Raw genomic sequence first — 24990 nt, 5'->3', positions numbered from 1 at the left:
ATTCTCACAAATGTTCTCACTCACTTCTCTGTTCCCAAGATCACATGTCTGTCTTTTGATCCATGCAACTCAGGAAAAACATCACAACAAAGTAATTCTAGATTCAGCGCTTCAGAAGCCTGTGAAGTGACATAACTTAATGTCCCTTTCTCGCTCTCTCTCTCATTAAATCTGAGCGCATGGGTCATTGACATTAAGTGTCTGTGTGTCAGAGTGTGGCTGAGAGATAGAAAGCATGAGAGTGTGAGGCAGAGATAAGAAGAGAGATACGATGAGATGATTCTTCTCTCGGTAAGGATGAGAAATGTGATTTCGAGTGTGGAATGCTAGTTGCATTATTAAAATGTCTTTAAATGGGAAAGGCCATTGTAACATGGTGAAGTTTAAAGAATTAACTTTTCTGTAGCTCAAAGAAATAGTGAAACAGCACATGCAACGGCAAGGACATAATATAAACATAAAATGGATATTTGTTTTATATGCAAACTAAATATTCTTTGTAGTAAAAAATTTAAGAAAATACATTTATTATAAATGTATTATATACAATATATAAGCACATTAAAAAAGAATGTTACAGTAAACAAAAAGTATACAGAATATGAATATAAATGAATTTTCAGGGGTAAATCTGTAGTCTGTTGTCAATTACTATAGAAAATAAAGATGACTCATCCCTCAGTTTGTAAAACATGTCTCCAGTAATACTTACAATGGCCATGGTTGTTTCAAATGCATAACCATAACAATTGTTTGCACTGAGTGTAATGGTTACCATAATTTTCAGTAGTTTTTTTACATTAGGCCAAAGATTCTATCTAATATTTCTTTAAGACTAAATCACTATTGTTGATGTGAAATACCAGGGTTTAGGGAAGAGACGTAGTACGTGTGTGCCCTATTACATCTACATGTGACCGTGTGTGTGTGTGTGTGTGTGTGTGCTCATCTCTCGCCTCTCTGCCCCAGATTATTGGCAACAGCCCCAATGTCTGTGCTAAAAGTCACGTCGCGAAGAGAGAGAGAGATGTGGAGAAAGAGGGGGAGGTTGAAAGAGGGGGGCGTGAGAGGGCACGGGGTGCAAGACACAGGAAGTGGAGAAAGATGAAGAGACCAGAGACAATGAGATGTACAAGGGTGCTGAGGCAGAGGAAAGGAGAGAAGGAAATGCAAGCAGAGAAGAGAGAAGAACAGAGGAGAGAGGGAGAGGAGGAACGTGGGAAGAGCAGGAGGGTCCAGCGCATGTGTGTATGTGTGTGCGTCTGGCACTCGCAGGCGGAGAGATAGCTTGGGTCAGGCTGGCCGGACGTGTGTGTTTGTGTTTGGCTGAAGAGGGATGTGAAACCAAGAAAGCCCTACTGGCTAAGCTGAGAGTTGGAACGCAGCCATCGGTGAGATGGACATGAACGCACAAATTATAACGGTCAAGAGCGTCTCCCTCAGAAGCAAACAGATGCGGTGTAAAGTATCAGAGCGACCGGCTGACACCGTAGTGTGGGGTACAAAACATGACGCGGGAATGATAACAGCTGACTGTTTTCGAGCGAGATGCAGGAAAGTCAAAACGCTCAAGGTTACAGTAGAATCCCAAAACAGGATGGGCCCTGCTTAAGTTTAGCCCGCTATCTAGGGGGCTCTTAGCAGCGATGCCCTCTGTTTGGCACCAGGAAGTAAACAGACGTCTGTCCTGAAATACTGAGGGGGCTCGGTGTGAGTGACTCATCCATGACCTATTTATAAAATCAAACTTATACTTAATTTCTCTCTCTCTCTCTCTCTCTCTCTCTCTCTCTCTCTCTCTCTCTCTCTCTCTATATATATATATATATATATATATATATACTTTATCAAATATAATGTATAATTCATGTAACATATGTTTTATATTAACTTACCGGTCACTTAATTAGGTACACCTGTTCAACTGCTCGTTAACGCAAACTTCTAATCAGCCAATCACATGGCACCAATATAAAAATGCAGTTAGGCATGTAGACATGGTCAAGATGATCTGCTGAAGTTCAAACTGAGCATCAGAATGGAGAGGAAAGCTGATTTAAGTGACTTTGAACGTGGCATGGTTGTCTGTGCCAGACGTGCTTGTCTGAGTATTTTCAGAAGATTGGAAAAACGTTGCCGGGTCTGATGAGTTTCGATTTCTGCTGCAACATTCAGATGGTATGGTCAGAATTTGGCATGAAGAACATGAAATAATGAATCCATCCTGCCGTGTATCAGTGGTTCAGGCTGCTGCTGGTGGTGTAATTGTGTGTGGGATATTTTCTTCACACACTTCAGGCCTCTTAGGAACAATTGAGCATCGTTTCAACGCCACAGCCTACCTGAGTGGCATCACTGACCATCCTCTGATGGCTATACTTCCAGCAGGAAAACACATCATGTCACAAAGCTCAAATCATCTCAAACTAGTTTCTTAAACATGACATTGAGTTCATGGCCCCCACAGTCACCAGATCTTAGTCCAATAGAGCACATTGGGATGTGGTGAAACAGGAGATTCACATCATGGATGTGAAGCTGACAAATCTGAAGGAACTGTGTGATGCTATCATGTCAATATGGACCAAAATCTCTGAGGAATGTTTAAAAGCACCTTGTTCAATCTATGCCACAAAGTATTAAGGCAATTTTGAAGGCAAAAGGGGTTCCAACCCGGTACTATTAAGGTGTACCTAATAAAGTGGCCAATGAGTTTATATATATAGTAGTAAAAAAACACACACACAAAAACATTTTTTTAGGGGGCTTGATGTGAGTGATTCATCAATGACCTATTTATATAAATCCATTATGCTGAACAACATAACGTGGCCCAGTACAGACCACCACTTCCTGCAGGCTGTTGATGGCACATCACAACATCATTTGCTTTCCAAAAACGTCAACCTTTCCTCATGGACCCCCGCCGTCTGAGAATTCCTTCGCTCTGAGAGTCACTTCCTGTCCACTTATTCCAGTGCGCAGTGTCCTCGTGGCCAGAGGAGCGCTGAAGTCCCCCTTCCTTACTGCACTCTAGAGAGGCCATCGGTCGAGGAACGGGGAGAAGGAGCCATTATGGCAGGGAACACAGGGGTGCTGCGTTACATGATGAAGGTGTTGCTTCACATTGTTTCCAGTCTGAAAGGCTGGACTGTCACACCCAGGGTGAGGAGGAGCACTAGAAGAGACTAAATTTAGAAAGAAAATACCAAACATTCTTATGAGGACTTGTGTTTCTTCCTGTGATTATGGATAAATGAATGATATAATATGATGTTGCATAATACACTACTGTTCAAAAGTTTGGGGTCAGTTGGTTTTTGTTTAAATACTTTTATTCAGTAAGGGGGGGGGGGGACAGTAAAGACATTTATGATGTTACAAAAGATTTCTATTTCAAATAAATGCTGAACTTTTGCATTTTCTATTTATCAAAGAATACTAAAGTTTTTTTTTTTTGTTTTTTTTTCACGGTTTCCACAGAAATATTAAAGGAAAATATGAATGTTCACTCAAAAAGGAAAAAAAAAAACTGTCATCAATTACTCATCCTCATGTCATTCTAAACCTGGACGACTTAGAATGATTTCTGAAGGATCATGTGACACTGAAGACTGTTGCCATTACATTTTCAAATACATTCAGACATTCAAAACAGTTACTTTAAAATGTAATCAGGGTTATTATCATTACCTAAAACTGAAATAAAATATATAAAAAACATAATTTACTTTATTTCAGCATGTTGCCATGGCTAATTTTTGTTTAGTTTAGATTGAAGTAGGCAACTAAACTAATTCATATAAATAAAAATTTATACCGTTTAGACATAAAAAAACGAATAAAAATGTCAAAAACACACAACAAACTTACTAAAACTTTAATGCTGCAGTCCGTAACTTTTACCGCTCTGGTTAATAAACAGAACTGCATGTGTCTTGCGGAAAAAACATTGTAGCCGGAGTTACTTCTCTCTGTTTATATCTATGACACGTCATGCAGGTACCGGGGTACTCCACGGTGGTACGACCCGGACCAGTTCTAAAATCCGAATATAAACACTTATTTTAGGTGTACCGTAGTGATTCAGGACAAGACAAAAACACGGTTAGGAAAATGGATTCATGATGTACTCGCTTAAAATATAATTATAATATACATTTTTTAAATTTTGAACACAAAAAAGTTACGAACTGCAGCTAAAATTACAGTGAAAAAAAATCTAATTGTAAATATTTCACAATATTACTATTTGCAGCTTTGCATAAGAGACTTCTTTCAAAAACATTTGAACAAAATCATACGATTCCAAACTTTTGAACGACAGAAAGAAAGTCATACAGGTTTGGAACAGCATGAGGGTGGGTAAATGATACAAAAATTCCCATTTCTGGTTGACCGTAATTTCAGTTGGAAAGAGTTGTATACGGGAGTCTCAGTTCCGGCAACAGTGAGAGCGCGACCAGGCTGGCAGTGCAAGGGTTAAGTCCCCCAGCACTGGGCCAGAATGTCTTGGCCGTTTCCTGTGGGCTGCCCAAACCTGACCTGCTGGCCCAGGCCCGGCTGCACTCACACGTAGACAGTTGACCCAAGCATCCTGTCAGACAGTGACACCCCCGCGACTCCTCACAAACTTACATAAAAACACACGCATTAAATGTCTCCACGAGTTTCCTTGATATAGACAGCTCCCTGCATGGGATAACATGGGACCCATCTAATCCGAGGCTAGGGACAGTATTACACAAATTGCATCAACTATCCACGCACACACCAGGTCAATAAGAAGTCCTTTACCTCTCATTGGCTACATACGATTGTCTATTCCTCTCTATTTGGGTCTGGACAGGCGGCGTGGGCGCACTTGCTCCTGCACATCCATGGCCATCTGTGTGCGAGCCCAAACGGAAGGTGTCAGGAAGCGAGGCCAGAGTCCAGAGGCCAGAACAATGAAGGTGCACCATTCTATTTTACTGCACAGGACTGGCTGTTACCATTTTCCTCTTGAAAGAATGTACATGTGTGTCTATGTGTGTGCGGCGGTCTGGTTTGTCCATCAGGCCTGTGCCGTTGTGTCCCTGTGTTTCCCGGCGGCATGGTGTGCATTGTACGTGTCGAAGGGTGCATCTCGCATGTTGCGTGTGGCGGGACCTGTCGCATTTCCGGCCTTGGCTTGTGCTCTGATGTAATGCTCAGTGGGGGGTTTGGGCAAAATGCCGTGGGTGGCGGACACTAGATATAATGCAATCAAGCTCATTACAACAGGATTAGACTGTAAGAGGGGGTTTATTTAAACACAAAGTACATGGAGAACTCTTCCTTTCACCCACGTAAAATAGCTTAGTACAATATAGCCTGTCTGTCTGTCTGTCTGTCTGTCTGTCTGATCTATCTATCTATACTCGAAAAAATGCTGGGTTGTTTCAACCCAATTTTGGGTAAAATATGGACAAACCCAGCCGTTGGGTTAATTTTTTACATTACATTTTTAACCCAACGTTTGGGTTTGTCCATATTTTACCCAAGATTGGGTTGAAACAACCCAGCATTTTTTAGAATCTATCTATCTATCTATCTATCTATCTATCTATCTATCTATCTATCTATCTATCTATCTATCTATCTATCTATCTATCTATCTATCTATCTATCTATCTATCTATCTATCTATCTGTCTGTCTGTCTGTCTGTCTGTCTGTCTGTCTGTCTGTCTGTCTGTCTGTCTGTCTGTCTGTCTGTCTGTCTATCTATCAACCGTAATGTAAAAATAGGTTTAGAGTACTACATAGTCCATCCGTCTGTCCATCCATCAACCCGTATGTAAACATGCTTACTGTATCTCTTCCCAGTTTCACAATTCTGTGCCTTAGGCCTTCAGTGCATCATGTGCAGGGTAGCATGTTTAAGTCTCTGAATCCACTGGTGTGTTTACTGGCTTCACATATTAACACTCCTGTTAAAGCAGCAAGGGGTAGCCTTTGGCTAATAACCATAACAGAGGGGATACCCTCATCTGATGTGCCACATTTTGGCTTTTAGACAACTAAAACATGACTTAATATACTGCCACCACACTATGGCTGATCAAATCGCAAACTTGTTCTGCAGGAACAGAGGTCACTTCCAAGTATTCCTCAAAAAAGGCATAAACATTTCACAAACACCTCTTTTACCAAAGCATTTGGACTGTACTTGTTGGTTCACTCTTTTTTGTGTGCTAATAAAACCCTCCACTTTTCACGTCTGTGGCCCATATGAGTCGTTCATTTAAGAGTTTACTGTAGCAGGCTGTTCCCTTTGATGAATCGGCCCAGATAATATGTTGCAATTACCAGGCCAGGACCAACCTGTGTGAATAAAACATGTCAAGTGTAAATCTAGCTCCGTGTTCTAGATGACACCCGGCCCTGGAGTCGCCCCGTGTGTAATTAGAACCAAATGCTGGGGTGTGCGAGTGGATGCGTGAGTGTTTGCACTCGCCCTCTCTTCTCCATCTCTAATCAGAGAGCCCCTCCAGGATGGAGTGAGAGCTCAGGGGGTGTTCATAAATCAGGACCGGCCTGGAAGGACCTGCACAGGCAAGCAGGAACAACTGTATGGATACGACTATGCCAAGTCTGCATTCGCTGGGATAGGACATGTTCCAGTTCACTGAGATCATGAGATCAGACTTGATTGCAATGACTATTCAGAGAAGGTACAATCTGGTGTCATTGATCCTCTTATTTGGAAGCGTCCAGAGATGAATTGGAAGCCCCAGTGACACCTTTCCATTCCATGTGCGAATTTCACTTAAAGACCCTGGGAACAAAGTCAGACATCCCCTTGACATCTCTCCATCTTCCTCTCTCTCTGAATGTCTTGATTTTCTTTTATGCTCCATTCTCTGTGGAGCCCCTTTTCTGTTTCAGGCCCTCATCCCCTGTTGGACCTTGCCTCTCCTTCTCTCCCACATCTGGACAGGCAGCTGGGGCTGGCCCGGTTTCAGCGCTGGGGGTGGGGGTGGCCGATTGGAGCAGGAGGGTGGGGGAAAGCTATCCATTGCAAAGCCCAGGGCACTGTAAAAAAAAAAAAAAAGGGGATAGCTTACAAAAAATAAAGGATTTCACACATACACACACGCAGTGTACAGCCAAAAGTGCGAGTAAAAAAAAAAGAAAGTTAAACCAAATCTCTTATGTCTTTCTCAGTCTATTTATCAAAGTGTCTCCCCACACACTATTAAAGTGCATTAATAAAGAGGGCAGAAATGAAGTTAGGGAAGGTGAAAAAAAGCGAGTGAGAGAGTGAGAAGCATGCAAAGCTGGAGAAGGTCTGGTGAGGGCAACGATGCTTATAATGTCATAGAAAGTTTCATCTTTGTCCAATGGTCGGTCTGTCTGTCTGTCTGTCTGTCTGTCTGTCTATCTATCTATCTATCCGTCCGTCCGTCCGTCCGTCCATCCGTCTGTCTGTCTGCAAAATATTTGAATTGCAATTAATTTTAAATCTAGTTCCTCAAAATAAAAAGGGAAATATTTTTTATTATATACATTTACATAGCTTATTAGTTACCATATGTTTAGTGTTCTTAAATGATTAAGAAATTATTCTTCAAATAAACTATGAAACATAAAAAAAGGAAAATCCGATTTGAAATTGCAATTTGCCATGATGTTTGCTACCCCAATTCAAATTCAGGAATTCAGTCAGAATTTAAAAGGCATTATTAATCAGTTCTGACCTAATTTCCACATCTTAAAAGCATATATTTAACTCGAGCGCTTCTTTAGAGCTCAGCAGAGGAAGAGATAGACCGACAGCGTGGGGAAAAAAAATACGAACGTGGAGTAGGTTGGAATAACATACTTCACAGTCTCACGGTCATTGTTTTACATCCTAAGAGGTATGCTTTATCACCCTTCCGTCTATATGTGTGCTGCATTAATGATGCATGCCCTCTTCTTTACTTTGGAACTGCTACTTTGATATAGATGGTTGCCTTGACGTCACAGTTATAAGCGAGTCCAAGTCATTGTGTGGGAAAGTGCAGGATGTGTGCACTGCACTGGCTATAAGTTGCACCTCCCTGTTGTGCCAGGATGACCGTAAAGAGCTCTTTTGTTTCAATTAGCACTCTGTGGTCCACTTTCTCCATTCTGACTAAAGGTCATGACCTCTGCTGTAGTTCACACAGGGACAACCAACCGATCAGACCTCGTCTTGGCCAGCAGACTTGGAGCGGGTGGGGAGCTTGCATGAAAATGGAAAAGATTTCTCTCACAATTTTGCATTTTCCAACTCATTCAACACAGAGACAGAGCGCGAGAATCCTGCACAGTGAGTTCAGCGCACTGTAGAACAGGCCCAGGAAGTCAGAGAGGGAAGTGAGGCAGTCAGAAAAAGGTTTGGAATGGCATACTGGATACAGCGCAGCCTCTTGTACGTAACTGCTTACGTATACTACATACGCAGTATACTTTGGTTATGGTTATGTGTACGCTATAGGCTACACCCAACGTAAATTTCAGCATCAGCACAGTACGCACGTACTGCTGTACGTACTCTGAAGAACTGTTCTGTATGAACAACATTTTTATCTCTTAGAACTTCTGGAGAAAAATAGCAGAGAAACTGGACAAGGATGAATCTGTGTTGGCCGCCTGTGTTTAAATATTTTTTAAAGGCTATGTGTTCGACTGTATGCATACGCTAAGCGTTTGCGTCACAACTGAAGTATACTTTGGGCTTTACTGATGAAAATGTTTATTTTAATAAATAAATCTGAATTAAATTCCCTTGCCAGCGGGTTAATTAACTCAACCAAATGCATCCCGAGATGAATAAAATATGGCGACGTCCAAACAACTGAAGTCTTTTCACTTTTGACACGACAAGGGTCCAACCGAGCCGTTCATCCATCAAATTTTCAATATCTGACAGCAGTGTTTGTATGGTTGAGAGCGGAGCATTTGATTCGCCTGTTGAAAAATGCGGTCACATGACCTCATTGGACTGCATGTGAGGTGTATGTAATTATCTTTAAATGGTTATTTTGCTTTTTTAAACGAAATTTTATGTAAAGATGTGTTAGCATTAAGTGATTTGATCAATAATATAAAAAGGGTTATTTAACTTTATTTTAATATCTATAATTATTTTAATTTTATGTGCAATGCATCGTGTGATATGATATATTATTCAAGTTAATGTGAGCGGTTTTACACTGCAAATTTTGGCAAATGTAGTTGGTAATTCACTTCAAACAGATTTTCTGCATGCTCAGTATACACTACACTGCATGAATAGTAAGACTACGCTAGCATGTTATTCTGAACATAGCATATGTTTCTGTGTAAGCCGGGAGAGCGAGAGTGGGTGTGTGCGTGTTTGTGTATAAAGGAGAGGCAGAGAGTGTGCTGTTCGCAGGGCTTGGGAAGGTGAACCCAGGCTTCTTTCAGTACAGGAAGCCCTTGATTAGTGCTAACGAGAACTGCAGGCCGTATTAATGCAACCACACACCTCTCCTTACCTCCTGCCATCTGCAGCACCACCACTCTCTGCCAGACACCATAAGCCCACGCAACAGTCACACACTGCACACACACACTTCACCCTACACATGCATATCGCACATTCCCATCCCACCGTCCGTCCCACAACAAACGACCACACACGCTCAGGTATAACATAGACACTTTGATGCACACAATCTATATCTTTCAGAACAAGAGATTCAGGGTCAAACCCACAAAATCCTTTGCATTATGGGCCATATATGATGTCAACCCCCATAGATGAGGTGCCTAACACCATTTGCATCGAGAATAGCCGGATGGGGATCAAAGTATGCGAGAAGATGGAAAAGATGTAGATGGAGAAAAGGTCTGTGACACACTCACACACTCTCTCTCTCTCTCTCTCTCTCTCTCTCTCTCTCTCACACTCACACACACACACGTTATTAACTATTCCTGCAGATGGTAGAGAGGGGTGTTCTCACACACTGAGACATGGATACCCTCACATATTCTCCTCACTCTCCCACCCACACATCAACATGTGTTTCACATTCAGATAGGCCATGTGGAAATCTCCAGCCACCACTCACACACACACACACACACACACACACACACGTATGTTAATAAAGCATGGCGTGTCAGTTCAGAATTGATGTTTTTACACTGGATGACCACTGCTCTGCCACACACAACTGTACGGGCAGACTGTAAATATTGCAATGACAGAAACACAGAGGTACATATAAGCAGTCTAAATCTGAAGGGACTCATCAGGTGTGGTTGAAGAGAGTCTGCATTTTAACTGGTTTATCAGTTCTATCAGAAAGACTAAATACTGTAACAATTATACATTATTGTTTTCCATGACTGTTCCCTACTGGTGGAATGATCTGCCTAACTCAGCCAGAGCCGCTGAGTCCGTACCCATTTTTAAGAAATTGCTGAAGACGTATCTTTTTCGGCAGCATTTAATCCAGTAATACTAACACACTCTTCTCTATTCTAACAACAACAAAAAAAAATAAAAAAAAAATACGTTGGATTGTACTGTGAAGGGTCATAGCACTTACATACTGTTGGTCTACTGCTAGTTTAATTGCTTCTATTGTTTCTCATTTGTAAGTCGCTTTGGATAAAAGCGTCTGCTAAATGAATAAATGTAAATGTAAATGTAAATGTAAATGTAACAGCCCAGCAAGCAAGATTATGATATAAAGTTCTTTGGCGTAGGCCCCGTCCGTAGCTCGCAATCCGAGGGTCCGGACTCTGCATTTCCTGCCTAAGGACGAAGGCAGGGGCGCAGCCGACCCCTTGGGAGGTATGGGAAGGGACCATCCTGGTGGTGGTGGGGAGGATGGAGGTGAATGAAAGCGTCAGGATCTGCGAACTCAGACATGTGTAAGTACCGATCTTTTATACCACACGTATTAGAACACGATTTGATAGATGAGAAAGAAATAAGTGACGTAACAATTGAGTCTTCCCGGCAGAACTTATGCTAAAGCTTTCATTTTCTTGTAATTTCAGTTTATGGCCTTTTTGCCATTTTTTACAGAAAGTACACGAAGATTAGACTAGATTGCACTAATATATCTATTATTTCATTTGATGAAATATTTCATATTATATAATTGATATAATATACATTATATAATAATAATGTTTAAGAATATAATTATTTTGTCTAAATAAAATGAAACAAAAAAGTAATACATGCTACAAATGAAATATCATGTACAGTATGAAAACGAATATTTATTTTGAGATTTGTCGAAGATTACATAAGTAATGTGTATGTTTTTAAAGATAACCCTTATGAGTGTTAGATGAATATCAAATATAGATATTCAATATAATATGAAATAGAAATGGACAAATTACTTTGTTCCTGGTCTAACTGTGCATAAGTTAATAGCCAGTGTTATACAGAAGAAAATGTTTTTTTTTAATACCTTGTATGTAATGTAATAACTTACTCTTTCGACTGACTAGACCTTTTATTTTCCTCTTATAGAGATCACTTTACACAATGCAAGTCAATTCCGACTAATAAAATCTAGTTTGACCGTATATTTTGAATATCATTGAATATCTTCCCTCAGATGACTTAAGTAAAATGGTGGTGAAAGCTGTTTCATGTTGACTTTAGGGCCTCGCGGTGGAACTGACTTAGTAACTGATGTAGCTTTTTTGTCCTTGTCCTGCTGTCTAACATCAACAAACATCTTCGTCCAAAAGTCCTCAGTTCAGACTCAGCCGACAAACTCCCTGCATCTTGAACAGCTCTGGCATACATTTCTCTATCACTGACAGACTGGACGTGCAAATGTGCTAATGCTATAGAGTGTAAACGTGTGTGTACTTATCTGTCTCTATGTGTGGTCAGTGCAAACATGTGTCTGATTTAGAATGAGGTCACACGTCTGAGTAAATGAGCGGCTGTTTTCCTCTGCGTGCTGTACATAATGCATGACAGGCAGTGTGAAGGCCATAGTATGTGTGTGTGGGCAGTGTGGGTGGACGGTGGGCAGATAGCGGTGTGTGTGTGTGTGTGAGAGAGCCCCTGAGGCGGGCAGACTGAAAGAATGAGCTGTGAGTAATCTGACAGGAGATGAGATGAGGAAACACATGGCATGGAGAGCATTATATCTCTAATTACATAAGAAGAGAAAAAACAGACTGATGGAGAGTGAGAGACAATAATAGAGGGGGTCTCACTCTGGTTTATCCAGATGGATAGCTATGAGACCCAGACAGAGTTCTGATGTCACCCCATGTTTTCCCGGCCTGCCCAATAACTCCTGTACTTCCTGTCCCCAGTGTAGTGATGTCACAGGACAGCTGGGGATGTCATGCCCCCCCCCCCCCTTCTCTCTCTCTCTCTCTCTCTCTCTCTCTCTCACTGTCTTTCTTCCATTCTTCAATCAGTTCAATTCCTCTGAGACCAGAGACTGTTGCAGAAGCACGTACACACACACACACACACACACACACACACACACACACACCTTCATTCAAAATTTTATCAAGAATGCCAAGTCGATTGGATTACAATTCCTGAATTGAGTAGTAAAGTAAAAAACAGGATGCACAATTGTAGTTTGATCGTGAATTTAAGATGTAGAATTAATACAGAACAATGAATAGTTAAATAAACAATAATTAACAATTGTAATAATACTACTTTTGTATGAAATGCCCATGTACATCGTATTTCCAGAAACACAACATAATATGAATTAATGAAATAGCACTGAATTGAAATAAAAAAAAGAATGTTATCAAATAGAAATATAAACATTCATATATGTTAATTAAATTTCATGTTAGAAATAAATGAAAAGGAATGTAATATTAAAACAAATTTTATGGACCATATAGAACAAGAGCCGAGTTGATTTCCCAGAGTGCTTTAATTTACAGTCAAAACGGAGCCAGAACACCATGATTTAGACGATGAAAACAGAACACCTGAGGAGTGATCGCTTCTGACACATTGTTGGACAAATGAACAAATTCCCTGTTGTATGACTGTAATTCTTTTTTATTTATATAATCAGTACATTTCTTTTCTTGTGCTTCCAATTTCAAATTCAAGTCAATTTAATTCAAATCCAATTTGTGATTTGAAAGGGGGGCAATTGTGCTTCCATGTTTTTTGAGGACTTTCCATACACATCATGATTTGTATACTGTACAAACTATATTCTATCCCCTAACTTTAACCCTATCAGAATAATCTGATGTCATCAATCTGGGGCATTTCTCTGTTGTTCAGTCCGTTCTGTCAATGGCAGCCTGACCAAACATCTGTGGTGGGCTTGAGGACACAATAGCTGCAGTGTTTGTCCTTACTGTACACACTGTCTCAGCCACACGTTATGAGGCTCGTTTTAATGGCTTTCAAATGCTCCCTCAGTTCTAGCATAGAGCATGACAAGAGAATTTGAGTTTGATCAGAAGTGGCATGTTTGCTTTGCTCATTAGAGCTGAGCGACAGTGAACTCCTCACCGCTGGGACTGAGACAAGACTACGAGGGGAAGAGTGAGATGAAAAAGAGACTGGCACTGAGACAAAGATGAGTTTTGGACTGAGATAGAGAATGGGCTGGCACGGAGACAAAAATGAGGCTTATTCCAGTACTAAAACGAGACTAGCACTGAGATAAAGAAGGTGATACAAAAATGAGACTGGCATTGCGACAGATTGAGACAATGAGATAAAGATGCTAGAACCGAGACCAAAACTGAGACTTGAATGAGACTAGCACTGAGATAAAGATGGTGCTGTATGGCACTGAGATTGTGTGAAATGAAACTGGCACAAATACAGAAACGATACTAACAATGAGATGATGGTGCTACTGAGACCAAAATGAAAATAGCACTTTGACAGGCATGAGACTTGTACTGAAGCAGAAATGACTCTCCGACAGACATGGGACTGGCACTGAGACAGAAATAAGACGGAGATGAGATTCCAAGAATGAGATGGAACTGAGAAAGAGATGAAACTGGGCCCGAGACCGTGAGATTGACGCCAATACAGGAGTTGAGCACCCTCCTGTATCTTACCTCACTGTCACACAGTCTAAGTACTTACTGACTAGCCAACTTGTTTATTTATAAACAAATTACTCTCATAAACCTGCAACCAGAGAAAGTATAAACCATTGCCCACACTCCCGTTCCTGTCCCGCCTTCCTCACCTCATAATTGTTCAGCAGACCGTGACAAAATAACTAGGAGAGACTCATTAGAAACAGCTGTCCCCTGATCTGATGCTAAACTCCGATATGATTTCCAGCTCCTCGCTCAACTCTCACACTCCCACAACTCCATTCATTCACCATCATCTCTTAGTCACACATAATTCACTCTAAAAACCATTCATTCTCCCGCTGAAAGAATGAGAGAGGTGGGAGGAGAGAGAGCGCTGAGGAGAAAAGGGGTGTGTTTGTCCATGTGTGTGTGCAAGTGTGTGTGTATTCGAAAGGGAATGAAGGAAAGAAAGTGCAAAGGAGAAGGCCAAGGGTATGGGGTCTGAGCCCCCCCCACACACACACACACACACCCACACCCACACACACACCCCCACCTACACACACTGTACGTGCGGGGCAGCAGGACACCCCTCGTGGAAAATGAATACCCTGATCTCTGTCTCCTCGCTCTTCCCCTGCCCTGAACCCACCCTGTCCCCTGCTGGCCACTGTCCTTACCCAAACACACGCTCAGCGACACTTTCTCTCTCACACACACACTGTACAAACACATGCTGATGCAGGATTGGGTTTCATTAACCACTCCACATCAACACATCACACACACACATACGAAACATCACACACACACATCACACACACACATCACACACACACACATACAAAACATCCCATAGACTTCTATTGTTTTAATAAATCTCATTAAAATATATATAAAATATAAATAAAGCACATACAATTATAAATTAATCTTAAATAATAGCAGTTAATCCTAAATTAAATTTCCTACCCTCAAAACTATTTTGAATATATATATATATATATTGTATTATGCAAAAGCCTCTGAGTGCCATCTGAAATTTTCTTCTAAAATTAGCATTTTTTTTATCAAGCTCGTATATTAAATAATTGCAGTAATTTCACTTAAATGACAATTAATAGGTAATTTTCGTTGCCATTAAAGTGAAATAACTGAACATAAACATACAAGCTTGATAAAAATTATCATTCTAGAAGAAAATTTCAGATGGAACTTAGAGGCTTTTGCATCTGAAACAAATATTCTATATATATATATATATATATATAGAATACAGGTCAAATGTTTGAGGTCAGTATGAATTTAAAAGAGGAAATTATTACTTTTATTCAGCAAGGATGCATTAAATTGATCAAAAGTGACATTGAATTTTCTATTGATCAAAGATAATAAGCAACACAACTGTTTTCAACGTTGATAATAATAAGACATGTTTCTTGAGCACCAAATCAGCATATCAGAATGATTTTTGAAGGATTGAAAAAAAAAATCAATGCAATACTTGGCAACTTTTCATCGCCCAATCAATTCCTCTTGCATAAAATATTCCCGATTTAAAAAAAAAATTCTAGTTGAATACTCAGTTTCACTGAGAAATATGTCAGAAGCAAAACCGATTACAAATATCAATTTATGTTGATGACGCACAGCGACTTCCAATGTGTATTTCTCTTCCTGACTTCCTGTCTATAAAATTCTCTTCCTCCATCTCTTTAAGAGTGGAAGTAAACCAGGTTTTGCAGGTGTAGCTGTGGTTGTGAAACAGGTATAGGAAATAAATAAAACAATAAAATAAAAGTACAATAAACAAAATATGACAAGACAACTATTTGTCTCTCTATTTGTCTTTCTCTCCTCTACCTGATTGTCTGCTTGTTTTCCCTTGCGACTCCCTGCTTCCGTTCCCAGGCTGAGAGGTGGGACTGTGGCCACAGAGTGCATACTTTCCAGTCCTGAAGGCCAGCAGCGGCTCCTCCTGTCCACACAGGCCTGCGAGAAACCAGCTCAGTTCACCAGTCACCTGCAGGCACAGGGAACCTGGACACATCTACACACAAACACATGCTCACTTAAATAAGGACAATATATAGACATCTATCATTTTTTTATAATGTAAATTATGGTTAAATTCTAACCCTTAATTTTGAAAGATATGCCTTGTTTCTTGGGTCATATTATACACTGTAAAAAAAGATTAGTTGACTCAACTTAACTAAGTCAAGTCATCTTGTTGCTTTGACTGAGTTAATTTGAGTCAACTTATAGTGTCAAGTTTATTACACTTCAAAACACGAATTTGATGCATAAACTTGACACTATGGGCCCTATCTTGCACCCAGCGCAATTGACTTTGTACACCGACGCATGTATCATTCCTATCTTGCACCCGCACACAGCAGACTTTTCCCTCCACAGACGCACGTCGGTAAATTAGGGAATGAACTTGCGCTCGCGGGGGCGGTTCAGCGAAAAGAGGAGGCGTGTTCCGGCGCAAAACTTCCCTGGTGCTATTTTCCAGTTTTAGAAAGCAATTGCGCCATTGACCAGGAAAAAAACAGTCTAAAGTCAGTGGCACGTTGCGCGTTAGTGATATGGTATTTTAAGGGCGCGTGCTTGGCCATAATGTAGCGTGTTAACGCGCATCCACTTTGATTCTCTAATATAAACAGACGCAGCAGTTTTCATTTTTGCAAATCATACATTATTACAAGGAAAAATATATTAACACACGAAGGAAATCATTGTTGTGTCCGTGAAGATGTGAAAAAGATCTATCTAGACTAAAAAAATCTAGATTAGGCTACACATTTACCCAAATTATACGCCTGTTTAACCGAAGCTAATTTGGGTGGGTTTCTCCCATCATCCCCAATGTCACTTCTCTGTGTTTTACGGCCCTGACGAGAACGTCGGTCTCCTCGGCTGTGAACTGCTCCTGGCGTGCGCCTGGCAAACCCGCCGTTATAATAGCAATCCGCCATGGAACAAGCGTGCCTGCTCTTAAAGGGAATGTGAGAGGACTCTCTGATTGGTTTATTTCACGTTACGCCCAAACCACACCTATGAATAATGAAGCTACTTCAGACCTACCTCTTTTAGATTTGCGTCGGGCGCAAGAGCCGTTTATCCCGCCAGGAAAATAGCAACAGCGCCGGGATCCGTCCACAAAGTTACTTGCGCTTTGCGCTTTGACACTTGCGTTTCAGATCGTTAAAATAGGGCCCTATAAGTTGACTCAAATTAACTCAGTCAAAGCAACAAGATGACTTGACTTAGTTAAGTTGAGTCAACTAATCTTTTTTTACAGTGTAGGTTCTGGCACTCAAATCGACTACCTTTGTAATACCCTTTGCCTTCGTATGTTTGATTTATGCATTTAATGCGTAACTGCCCTCCGTATAAACCCTGTAAACAACCCGTGGTCCTCCAGAAAGCACTGTTAATGAGACGGGAGAAGCCAGAGATGACTAAGTTTGTGTGTTTGCGCAGCCTCTGGCCTTCTATTATACGGCTCTGCCAGCTTCCCTGTATTCTGCCAGTGGATTACCACACTGATTATCAACACGGGTCAAACTAAACAATGGCTGGCTGACCGTCGTGTTTCTTCTGTTTTATGTGATGCAAATGTAACAGTAAACCACTCTGATCTCATAATGTTACCCAGGATCCCAATAATCTGCAAAGAGCCAGACCCGTGTGCCACTCCACCAAAGCTCTAAAGCAGCTGTGCGGACCGGGGAGAAGAGAGAGATGTGTTATCAGCTGCCCTGTGCCCGTGTTGACTGTGGTTATATTCCTTCAGACCAGAGCTTTGAAATAAACACACAAGGGAACCAGTGCAGTGTGGTCTGGAGAACAAAGATTCTATTCTGAGATCTGTACAGTGAGGATGAGCAGGTGTCTTATGTAATGCCTGCATTCAGCATATAGATGTTCATACTGTATTCAGTCTAGTTTAAAGAGTTAGGAGTTGTTTTGCTTGTGCTTTAGTCTATATTGATTTTATTTTTTTTAAACAGATGAGACTGGCACTGGGGCTGAAATAGAGATTAGTTTGAGATACATGGATGGGACCGAGAAAGAAATGAGACCAACACAGAGTTGAGGCTGGCATTGACATAGAGATGATACTGGCAGAAATGAGACAAAGATGGGACTGAGATAGCGATTAGACCAGTGTAATCGTAAAAACTGAAATCAATTTTCAGCAACTGAAATAAAGGGATAAAACTATGATAAACTAAAATAAATAAATAAATAATTTTTTCAAAAAAAATATTTTCTTTGATATATGGCATATTATAAAACAGCCCTACTGCTTTAAAACTCAGCATTAATTTAGTTTTTATTTAATTATATATGGCTGGCTGACCGATATATATATTATATTTGAATAAGTTCATTAATACATTTTAACGGCAATAAACATTAAATTACATGAATTAGTGAATTAACTCTGGTATCCCTAACATACTAACTAAAATAAAAGACAAATAAACTGAAATGATAAACTAACAACGATACACTAGAGTAAAAATAACTAAATTGAAAACAAAACAAAAACAAACAAACAAAAACAATTTAAAAAGTAAGATAAAATAAAAATGGCCACAATTTCATTTGAGTTTTTAAAATATGGTATATTATAAAACTTTTACAAAACACCTGCATTAAAATGCCATGGTATTTAATGCTATCAAAAATCTTTAAATTACACAAATTCATGGATTAACTTTGGCAGCACTAAAATCCAGGTGACACTTTAAAATACGGTCTCATTTATTAACATTAATGCATTAACTAACATGAACTAACCATGAGCAATAACATTTGTTACATTGTTTATTAATCTTTGTTAATAAAAATCCAGCTGTTCATTGTTTGCAACATTCGATTTAATTAATGTATTAGTAAATGCTGAAATTAACTATTGTTCATTCTTAGTTCATGTTAACTAAAGTAGTCAACTAATGTTAACGAATTGAACTTTATTGTAAAGTGTTACCAAAATACCAAAACAATTTTTTTATTCAAATAAAAAAAGTTAAACTATAATAAGACAGTGAAGTACTTGGACCTCCTTGTGTTTCTTCACGATATGAATGCCTGTGATGTAAAGACTGAGACTCATCTAGTGTTCTCCACAGTCATGCAGATTTGAACTGTTGCAAGCAGGCCTGATGAGAAGGTGCGAGTCAGTGCTCTTGTGCTGGTGGGTGCAGTGGGAGTTTGACTCACGGAGGTCAGAGGAAGATGTCAGGTTCTTATTGAATTACGCTGGGAGCGCAGGCAGGGAGAGTGTGGGGCCGTCAGACGGGACAGAGGGCTCTCTGTGCCATGCTCTCCAGACAGGAAACTGCCAGTCTCTTTCAGATTAAGCCTGCTTCCTCTCTCCGCTCTCACCTCTCCACGACCCGCAGACCTTGTGACCTTTACTCTGAAGAAGAATGGCACGGGTCCAGCGGGCATAAAAAAAACACACCGACACAAACACACTAAAAACAGTTTCTTCCCTTTCGAAGCGATACCATAATCTGATTCAAAAACAGTATGGGCACTGCTCTGGAATGCATGGCTAAAGCATTCAAGAGACAGAGAGAGAGAGATCGTGAATTAAAATGTCAATACTCCATCCATATACAGAGAACTCCCCAGATCCCTGCTCACTCTTTCCCTCCCAAACAAATAGTGGCAGTAATTTTTCCCTCTCACTGAGTTTTACGAGCAGTAATGTGAAGCACCTGTAACCACACTGAAGCCAGACCAGTACTGCAGGAGGCTGTCTGTGACCTGAACCCCACATCGCCCTACACACACATAAACACACACACACACACGTACACAAACACCAACAAACACAGATATACATGTGCTGCAGGCCATACAGTAGGAAAACTCAGTGTTATAATAACTCTATGTCAGCAGGCCGGCAATACATCTAGAGAAAGAGTATAGTCATACTGACTTGAGTTTGTCCCTTCATCCCTAAATTTGAGCTCAATTTGACCATATTTCGCTCATTTACAATCACTGGACTGATTCTTCATCTTTTTCTGAATTGCTACTTTTACAATTAATGTACATCTAATGTTATCTCTTTTAATTGATTCCTTTTTTTGTTTGTTTAAACTTGTTACAGCTTTCTTAGTGTACTCCAAATTGTTATTCCACTCAGTAATATTCATTATTTATTATTATTAAAATCAAAATATATTTGCATATTTGTAAATCATAATAATTGACTTGTTAACATTACCTAATTATTTGCAATATTGTTTTTTATTTTAAGTTTTTGTCATGGCAATAAAGAATACTAAAACTGAAAATTGTAATTGAAAGAGAGAGAGAGAGAGAGCGTAAGGCCACTTCACAAAGATGTGCCACTTTTGTGTCTTATTCAATTAAATAATTAAGATAAAATAATTAAATGATAATGATAAATAGTATGTATTATTATTTGATTATCTAAAAAATATTGTATTACTGAATTACTGATATTTCAATTTATTACCGGTGCTTAATATTGATTAATTGTAATTTCACTCATTTAAATTAAAAGTAATTGTCATTCTTTTTTTGCAAAAACATGTATTTTTATGTAAACTACTGTAGGCCTGTTAGGCCTTCTTTTGCAAAAGTGCTATTTCATTGGAAAGCCGTTCATTTGCACTATTTATTTATTTTTTAAAGCAAACCGTGAGCTAAAACAGTGCATTTCGGGCAAACAAAAGGCACTATCGATGGGTGCAGTTCATTCTTATGAATTCCCCCCAGAGTGAGTAAAAGCAGAATAATAACCAGCTGGTGTGTGGGGACATGACCTAACCTCATGACTTAATAGTGAGAGCACTGGGAGTGGCGTGCTGCCGGTCACAAGGGAGTTGGACTGAGAGGAGGTCCGAGAACAGCCACAGAAGAAACAGTCCTCCTCAGAGCCTCCTATCACCTTCATCTGTTATTAGATAGAGAAAATGCACTTCAGCAAATGTCCAATAAGATAACGGCAGAGAATCAGGAAGTTATGGCCGATAACCATCTCCATATGAGTCCAGCATTTCTCTGCAGGCTCGTGTGCACATTTGCAATGTTACCTGTGATAACCTGTTTGATTTCAAGCTGCGTTTATGAGATCCTGCAATGAAACCAGCTGACCTGGTGTAATGCCAAAAACACAGATATACAGTAATAATTATTTACAGGGCCGTGTTTGGCGTAATTGTTTTAGTCAGGGCTATTTCTCTCCCTAAATCTGTTGGCCAATATGTTATTTCCTGTGCATTTTTTGGAATTTTGTTACAACAGGAAGCGGTAATCAAAATATTTCACAACTCTGCTTTAATGCACACGCAGATGAGTAAATAATAAAAGCATGTGAAATATCACAGCCCTTGTTTGACGACTCGTATATCACCCGTGTTAAATGGAGGGTTGGTTTCCTTTCATCTCGCGGTGTGGGTGGACCACTGTCCTATATTAAGACCACATGTAATGCCCAGCACTCTGCCTACAATAAAAACAGTGGTTTATTACGCACCGTGAGAGCTCTTTTAGATTAGGTTTCAGGGTCATGAGCCTTCCATTAGCCATAAGGTTAACTGGGTGTTTGTGTTACCAGTACATAGGTTTAAGCCCACCTTGATCACTCACATACATGAGAATATGGAAACATAGGCAGACACAATTTTTTTCTATCATAGGAACTCGCCTTGATCATTGTCAACTGACTTTATTGGTTGATTTCATACTGAGCTAATGAGATTTATTTACTATAAACCTCACAAAAACCTTTCTTCATTAAACATTTATTAAGCAATTTTGTAGTTTTATTTCATAGTACTACATTTGGTTGAATATAATTTAATTTCTACTAAACTAGAACTTAAATACATAAAATACTTAAAAAACATCCATATGCACTATACCTTTCAAAAGTGTGCGATCTGTAAGATTTTCATAATGTTTTCGAAAGAAGTTTCAAAAATGCAGCAAAAAATGTAATGTTGTGAAATATTATTTCTATTTAATTTTTTTTCTATTTTAATATAATTATTATCATTATTTTATAATATTTTTATTTAATTAATTCATGTGATGAATTTTCAGCAGTCATTATTCCAGAAGCGTCAGAAAAATGCTGATTTGGTGCTCAATAAATATTTTTGTTATTATTATTATCAACGTGTGCTGCTTAATATTTTTGAGGGAAACGTGATTCATATATTTATTTTAGGATTCTTTCAAAAGAACAGCATTTATTTGAAATTATAAATGTCTTTATTGTCACTTTTGGTAACTGTAATATATCCTTGCTGTATAAAATCATTCATTTCTTTCAAAAAATATTTTTTTTGAAGTAAATGTTAACGGTGCTTGCCCTTTTAGTTTTGTTACTCACAAGGTGATCTGTGTGATTTCTAGGCCATAGCTAAGGTCTTCTGAATGGTTGCTACTTGCTAGGTGGTTGGTTACTATTACAAGTCAAAAGAACCACTTAAAGTTACATATTCTTGTAACTAGATCTGTGTGGCTTCTTTTATGGGATTTGTTTTCCATCTGGCAGAATGTAATAGCACACCTCTCTTCAACAAGCTGCATGATTTGAGGCATCATCAAAGTCCTTTAAGACAAGTTACTTCACTCAACGGCCATATTTCGAAACCCCTGGTCAGCTACTTCCAGTCAAGTACACAGCTACATCTACTTGAATGGGGAAAGACACAACATATAAAATCCATATTTACATGCTTTTGAAAAAAGCCCCAAGCTTAGCAACGTGAAATACTACGGTAATACTGAAGCTCGCCTAAACAATTGCATAAAGAAATATTTACTGCTACAAACAACGAAAAACGACACTTTGGATTGAAAATGAGGCACTATAAAAAATTATGACATGAGGTTTTTGGAATTTTTGACATATTTAACAAAAATTACAAGCCGTCAGAGATACTATGTGCAATCAAGGCTTCATTTTTTATTCATGAAACATAATATTTCTCAGAATCTTATCGTAAGATGACCCCACTCCATTTCATGCAAAACTCTTTCTCACAACTAATCTAATGATTTTCCAAGTAATTCCCGTTAATTACCCAAACGACTCGTGAGTACACAGACATTTTTGCTCTCTTAATTAAAGCATGCCTGTCGATTGACTTGCCATCTCAGCGAACACACAATTATCATAAAAAAACCACTGACCACAGTTATGCTGCTATATTATAACCCAAAACAGACAGGGACCATTAAAGCATATATGACAGTAATGGAGCAGGATGGGACAAATACTGTCAGAGAAGCCACTCACTAGCAGAACACAGTAGTGTGGGAACCGCAAGATCCGTTGAGGCAGAAATGAAAATGATGGTACGAGATGGGAGGGGCACTAATGAAAAGAGCGGTTCACACATTCATGCGTGGTGGAAATCCAGAGTAATAACTGAAGAAGGCTTCATAGAGTCACACGAGGAGGTGGAGTTCTAATATAGCAACCGGTTAACCCACATTTTCTCTGATCGGTTGATTCTGAGTCATCTGCCTCTCACCTGAAAGAAATCTTTCGCCTGTATGTCCCACCTGAGCCAGGCCCTGGGGTTAGTGAGGGGATATGGCTGTGTCTCCCTCTCCAGGTCTCATAAAAAAACCTCCTGTCTGATCCATCTCCAGAAAGGAGCAAGTTTAGTCAGCCGAGGAAATGCTTGGAGCAGCAGACTTCCTTTGAAATACAAATGAGCAGGTATATTCAAGGTACATTTGCAAGAAACACAAGCATTCATTCACCGGGTGGAAAGCGAGCAGAAGAAGAAAAAAAAAGGAAGAAAAACAAATTAGTCATATTAGTGGAAATGCTAATAAATGGAGTCAGTAATTACTATAACATGCTTCGCTCATATAAAATTTCAAATGGATCCCAGGCCTCCTGTAAAGTGTTTAATATTCGCCGTGAAGCCAGCGATCGGTGTGGGAGGCGCACAAATGCAAATGTGTAGCTGATAATCTCTGAAAGTGATACCTGCACACACCTGTTTGCTGTCCAAAAACACTTAAATCACTTTAAATGGATCTGGATGCTGCTTTGAGGTGAACTGATATGATCTAAATGGTGGGGGGAAAGCCAAAGGCTGGAGGGTGTGGGGATGTCCCCACTTTACCCCTCTCTCTGTTCATAAAGCCAGAGTCGTTTAATCAGAGCAGCTGACAGTAATGTATGCCCACCCATGTCGCTGCACACAGTTACACACATGCACTACCAGCCTGGCTGAGGATCACAGTTAACTGTGGGCTGATTTATTACGACCTCCTCTGGATTTACAGTGATTCCCCTTTATGAATAAACAGTGGGCGGGGCTTGGACCAGAGGGAGAAGAGTGACAGCTCACCCAGGGCAAATGACACGCTCGCTGCCAACAGGCACAACTCATCCCCTCGCTGAGCTCACTTTTCCTCTCTCTAACATACACACAAAAATATCTGCGACTGGCACAATTTGCAGTTACAGTAGCCCCCAAAAAAAGTATTCAGCTACGGCATTAATGTAATTGCTTTAGATTACGTCAAATTATCAGTTTTAAATTTTAGTGTTAAAATATCTTTCTAATGTTTACATTTGATCTGTTCCTGATTTTCCTGGTAATGGAACCCATGATGTGTCTTTGCTCGCACTATGCTCTACCATTTGGGCTACAGAAAAGCTCAGGTCAGAATATTTTGGTAACAATGAATACAAAAAGTAGGTTACACTTTATTTTGATGGTCCCGTTTAGACATTCTGTTGACTACAGTAACGTACATGTCATTTAACTCTCATTACAGTTTTAGTTGATGGTAAGGGTTAGTAGAATAAAGGGTTTGGGTTAGAATTCTATAGAATAAGTTGACATGCAGCTGCAAAGTTACTTATTGTCAGTAGAATGTCTGTCGGTGGACCATCACAATAAAGTGT

The 24990-nt window shown here is 39.7% G+C and overlaps 1 protein-coding gene across 2 annotated transcripts; it reads right to left on the bottom strand.

The window, feature by feature from the left end:
• Positions 1-5764: 5764 nt before the first annotated feature.
• Positions 5765-21125, bottom strand: LOC306997889 (uncharacterized protein). Of its 2 annotated transcripts, none has more exons than XR_013797465.1 (3): positions 19287-19445; positions 15909-16095; positions 5765-7058 (listed from the first exon to the last, which is right to left on the bottom strand). XR_013797465.1 is itself a non-coding variant. In XM_079611464.1 (3 exons), the coding sequence occupies exons 1-3, from the start codon at positions 20998-21000 to the stop codon at positions 6985-6987; spliced, it is 387 nt and encodes a 128-aa protein (XP_079467590.1). In that variant the 5' UTR covers positions 21001-21125; the 3' UTR covers positions 5765-6984. The 2 variants fall into 2 exon arrangements, 1 of the variants encoding a protein (XP_079467590.1); XM_079611464.1 differs by lacking the exon at positions 19287-19445 and adding an exon at positions 20875-21125.
• Between the last annotated feature and the right edge of the window lie 3865 nt (positions 21126-24990).

The sequence above is a fragment of the Phoxinus phoxinus genome (genome assembly GCF_949152265.1).
Source record: "Phoxinus phoxinus genome assembly, chromosome: 4".
Classification (NCBI taxonomy): Eukaryota; Metazoa; Chordata; class Actinopteri; order Cypriniformes; family Leuciscidae; genus Phoxinus; species Phoxinus phoxinus.
The sequence above is the reverse complement of the archived record's forward strand: the minus strand, read 5'-3'. Positions and strand labels throughout refer to the sequence as shown.